This window comes from Myotis brandtii, unplaced genomic scaffold (genome assembly GCF_000412655.1).
Source record: "Myotis brandtii unplaced genomic scaffold, ASM41265v1 scaffold797, whole genome shotgun sequence".
Taxonomy (NCBI): domain Eukaryota; kingdom Metazoa; phylum Chordata; class Mammalia; order Chiroptera; family Vespertilionidae; genus Myotis; species Myotis brandtii.
In genome coordinates, this window is record NW_005371210.1 from 774,817 (window position 1) to 779,671 (window position 4,855).

Consider the following 4,855-nt stretch of genomic DNA (forward strand, 5'->3'; position numbering starts at 1 on the left):
TATACACATATACACACACTAGTATATTTTTTGTTACCAGTCATTCACTTTGTTCTGAAGTCTGTTTGTTTCTCATGCTTGTTCATCATAGGTTCATCTTTATAATTGTGCTTTTGTCTTTAAAAATCAGTACATAGCATTCTCCTATATTCTGTCCTAAAAGTGGTGCCCACAGGGTGGGGCAGGTCTAGGTCTGTTCTCTGCTTCTGCTGACTCATTCCCGGGACTCACCCTCTCCGTTTGGTGATCGAGGGAAGCTGCCTGCAGACACCAGCTGTGGCGGCCCCCAGGCCACTGGGCATGCGGCAGGGCTGGTCAGAGCTGCCGTCCCCAACGTCAGTCTCAGCTTCCTTGTCAGCTGGCGTCCAGTCTCAGGGACCCCTGGCTGCCTGCTGCTCCCAGTCTTGCCGCCTCGGCCTGGCTCCTCTGCAGGGGTCACTCCCTTCCTCTAGTCTGCAGGCCCCGCTCTGGCCTCCTGCCCTGTTTCCCGGGGAGCCCCTGACCACCCCACTGTGGCTATCCATTGAGTGACAGCGTGTGAGGGTTTGGGCGGTGCTGCCGCCTGGAGGGAGCGTTTCCGTGTCAGGCGTTTGCTGTGGTCCGGCTCACGCTGGTCTGGCCGGGCGTCGGCAAGGGCCCTACCCTCCGGGGCTCAGCCTCCTCTGCCACCGGCACTCTGTGTGCCGCTGCGACCGACCCAGCGGCAGGTGGTGGCAAGGGGGCGGCCTCACGACAGGACGAGGACGAGGACGGTCCCTGTGTTGCAGGTCAGGCACTCGACCCAGAGCCTGTTCGCGCACATGAAGGGCATTCAGAACGACCCGCAGGCCCTGGAGAGCTTCAGCGGGACCCTCCTGCAGGTCTTCGAGGACAACCTTCTCAATGACAGGTACGCGGCGGGGCAGGCACAGGCCCGGGCCATGGACACGGCCGCCGGGGCATCTCCACCGCCCTCGGGGCCCCTGGCAGCCTGCACTCTGGGCCTGTGGGATTCGGGGTTTGCACAGGTTGGAAGTAAAGGTGACAGTGCCAGGTGCCGTGTGCTCCCCCAGGTAGTGGCCCCGGACCATGGCCCCTGAGCAGTGGCACAGGCGCTCCGTGAGCTGGGCTGGGCATCACGGTGAGAAAGGCTCTTTGTTCTAAACATTTTGCTGCAGGGTTTTGCTCACTGCTTTCCCACGAAGGCAGAGAGTGGACTCTGCGGGCCCTGAACCCAGCCCTCCAAGAGGGTTGTGGCCGGACTCAGTTCCACATGGTCCTGGGCAGGTGGGCCACTCCTCGCGGGGCCTGCAGCAGCCGTCAGCTCTCCTGCCCGGATGTGAGCACATCTGGTGAAACGCACGTGAAATGTGCCATTGGGAGTCCTGTTGGCCTCCACAGAGCCATCACCATAGTCAAGACACAACCCCCACACCCCAAGAGCTTCCCCAGCCCTCCTCCTCCCCTCTGCCTGGCCCCAAGGCTCCAACCCAGCATAGGTGGCACTTTCCAGAATTTTCCGTGGACTCCTGCCGCGTGTGCCCTCTGCGCCGGCTTCTTGGTCCAGCACCTTGTCTGGCGCACGGGGTGGCGCTGTCCTGGTGCGCGGTGGCACCGAGCTTCTCTGCTCACTGGGCAGCATTTCCCGTGGAGGCTGTCCCGGCTGGAGCTGCAGTGAACACCTCTGTACACGTCTTCCGTGGGCGTCTCCCCTTTTCTCCTGGGCAAAGGCCAGGGCTGGACTGGCTGGGTCACGTGGTTGGATAGTATTAAACTTTAAAAACACTGTCGACTGTTGTCCAAAGTGATCGTGCCATTTACATTCCTGCTGATACCGTCTGCGCGTTCCCAGCGCCCCATTGGCATCCCGTGTGCAGCCCCCTGCAGTCTGTCCTCACCGCTGCCGTGGCCGTGATGGTGGGGATATGGGGGTGTAACCGCATCCTGGTGGGGGGAGTCCTCTGTGCTGGTGTCTGCTCAGATCTTCGCCTGTTTCGGCTTCTCCGGCTGCTGGGCTTGGGGTCCCCCCGCCCCTGGCCTTGCGTCTCAGAGTGACTGGCAGGCTTGTCTTTCCCTCTCAGCAGGTGCCGCACACTTTGATGAACTCAATGTGCCCACTTGTTCTTTCACGGGCTATGTTTTTCATGTCACATCCAGGAAGTCTCTGCCTGACTCAAGGTTTTCTCTCGTGGTTTCTGTGGACGTTGTATAGTTTCAGGCTCTGACCTGTGTGGTGCCGGGTGGTGCCCGCGCACGCGTTGGCTCTGGTGGGGCCACTGAGCAGCTGTCGTGCCTCCTCGGAAGCTGGATCTGTGGGCTTGAGCGATGAGAAAAGGGCTGTTCTGATCTGTTTGCGCATCTTTACAACCTGAGCTTCACCATAACTTTCTAAGTGGAGCTGTGTTAGCCGTCCTGCCCCTCCTTCCCAGGGGATGGGATTCCCTTGATCCTTTGTGTTTCTTACAAAGTTCAGAAGGGGCTTCCCATTGTTGACAACCCCCTGCAGGGTTTTGACTGGGTGGTGGCACCGTTGGGGGGGTTGGCGGTGTCGGGGGTTGGCGGTGTCGGGGGTTGGCGGTGTCTGGGTCGAGTGTCCCGCTCTCCACACGCCCTCCCTTCCTCCCTCGGGTGGCCCCTGGGCCTCACGGCACGTCCTTTCCCTGCAGGGTGTCCGTGCCGCTGCTCAAGATGCTGGACCAGATGCTGGCCAACGGCTGCTTCGACATCTTCACGGCAGAGGAGGAGTGAGTGTTCGTTTCTTCCCGCGTCGGCTGCTTCACCGCTGAAGCCTCGTGATTCATCTTTTAAAGAAACAGCGATCAGGCCAGAGAGCAGAATTTTAGGGATAATTTCCTAGTGTGTTCAGGTCGGTTTCTACATGCCCTGTAAATGCCCCCCGTGAGGCTGGCTGGGCAGCTGAGGGGGGAGCAGTGATGGGCCTGTGGCTGTCGCAGTGGACGGAACGGAGCCCAGCTGGGTGGAGGCGCCAGGTGTGGCATCTGTGGCCTCTGCTGGTTCCTCTCAGGTTTGTTTGGGACTTTTTCCTCTTTGCTGTTCTCTTCATGGTCACCCTGTCTGTCTAATTTTCAGTATTTCTCTCTCTTCCTGGACAATTCCAAGGACTTGGAACACGATGGGTCCATTTGCATTTTTAGTTGTTTTGTTTTAGTATTTGTTACCCACAGTTTTACTACTTTTTTGTTCCTCATTGCTCCCAAATCCCTATCTGGGGTCTTGTTCTTTCTGCCTAATGAACATTCTTCAGGATTTCTCCTAGTGAGGTCTGCTGGGAAATGCTTTCTCGTTTTCATTTGCAGTGTTTTTCACAGAACTCTAGGCAGCTGTTTTATTTCAGGACTTAAAAAATGTCTCCTTGCCTGGTTGGTGTGGCTCAGTGGTTGGAGTGTCAGCCTTCACATCGAAAGGTCACAGGTTCATTTCCTGGTCCAGGGCACATACCTGGGTTGCAGTTCAATCCCTGGCCCTGGTCGGGGTGGTCAGGGTGTGTGCAGGAGGCAACCAACCAATTGGTCTCTCTCTCTCTCTCTCTCTCCGCCCCCCCCTCTTTCTTGCTCCCACTCTTTCTCTCAAAAAAAAGTCAGTGGGAAAAAATACACTCAGGTGGGGATTAGCGTGTACACACACACACACACACACACACACACGTGTTTCCTTTATTCCGACGCCCCCTGTAACTCAGCGTCACCTCTCTGTCTCCAGGGGTGGGGAGCCTTTTTCCTCCGAGGGCCACGTGGATATTTGCACCGTCATGGTGGGCCTCACAGAATTACCCACGTAAACATGACCTCTGTATTTGGGCAAACACTTAATTAACTCGCCCCTAATGCCTTGGCAGGGCCAGACCGAAGGATTTCTTGGGCTGCACACGGCCCGTGGGCTGGACTTTCCCGCCCCGGTCCAGACACCTGGGCCTTTGGAAGCAGGCTGGGTGTTTCCTGCCCCTCGTAAGACTTCCTCCTTGGCTTCCCTGTAGTTACTCTTCTCATGTTCCTGGCTGTCAGGTTTTCTGCATGTGTCTTAATAGGGATTTGTTAAACTCAGCTCTGTGGTTCCATTGGTTTTCATTTGTTCTAGGAAGTTTTTAGCTGTCCACCTCTTGGGGTTTTGTCCTCGGGGCACTAGCCCCCCCCCACACCCCCCCAATTCTCGGGGATCCTACTGTGCCTGCTGCACCCCTGCACCGACAGCCGTTCCTGCCTTTGCGCCATCGCTCGGGTCTGTCTACACCTGCTGGTGTCTGAGACGGGTCATCCCGGCCTCGTGTATTTGTGCGGGACCTGTGTTTGGGTTTTGTAGTTTCCAGGTGTCTCCTCGCGTCTGGTTTGTTTCCAGCTCGGAGGGGTCCCTTACGCTTCCCTGCAGTTCCTGCCGGGCCTGCCCTCTCCCGCCCGCTGTCTTGTGTGTGGCTCTGGGCTGCAGTCCTCATGGGGTTCCCACGCAGTTTCTAGTTTCCCCATGGGTCTCATTACTTGTGGTCTGGATGCTGCGTCTGAAATGTCATGTGAAAGGAGCCTGAGGCCTGAGAAGACGACGCTGCAGGCGGGACTCCGCCCCCCTTGCAGGCGTGAGAGGGCAGCAGCCAGTGGGGCGGGTCTCTGGACGGTGAGGTCCCCAGCGGCTGGGCCGCCGCACCCGCTGGGCCAGGCTTTTGCTGCTGCCTGATGGGCACTGGTCGCGCAGCACCAGAGCCAGTGAAGGTGACCTGGTCATCACATCCCCTGCCTGTGCTGTCCTTGCAGCCACCCCTTTTGTGTGAAGCTGCTGGAGCTTTGTAAGGCGGAAACCAGCAAGTCCAAGGACGTCCAGAAACTGCGGTCCAGCATCGCCGTGTGAGTCCACGCAGGCTGACGCAGAC

The 4,855-nt window shown here is 58.0% G+C and overlaps 1 protein-coding gene across 1 annotated transcript in view; it reads left to right on the forward strand.

Annotated features, from left to right (window-relative positions):
* TBCD (tubulin folding cofactor D) overlaps positions 1-4,855 on the forward strand; it is a 99,569-nt gene that overhangs the window by 91,518 nt on the left and 3,196 nt on the right. The window contains exons 32-34 of the mRNA XM_005883658.2: positions 768-889; positions 2,646-2,723; positions 4,740-4,829. Coding sequence (XP_005883720.2) covers positions 768-889; positions 2,646-2,723; positions 4,740-4,829 — 290 coding nt within the window. The remainder of the gene's footprint in view (positions 1-767; positions 890-2,645; positions 2,724-4,739; positions 4,830-4,855) is intronic.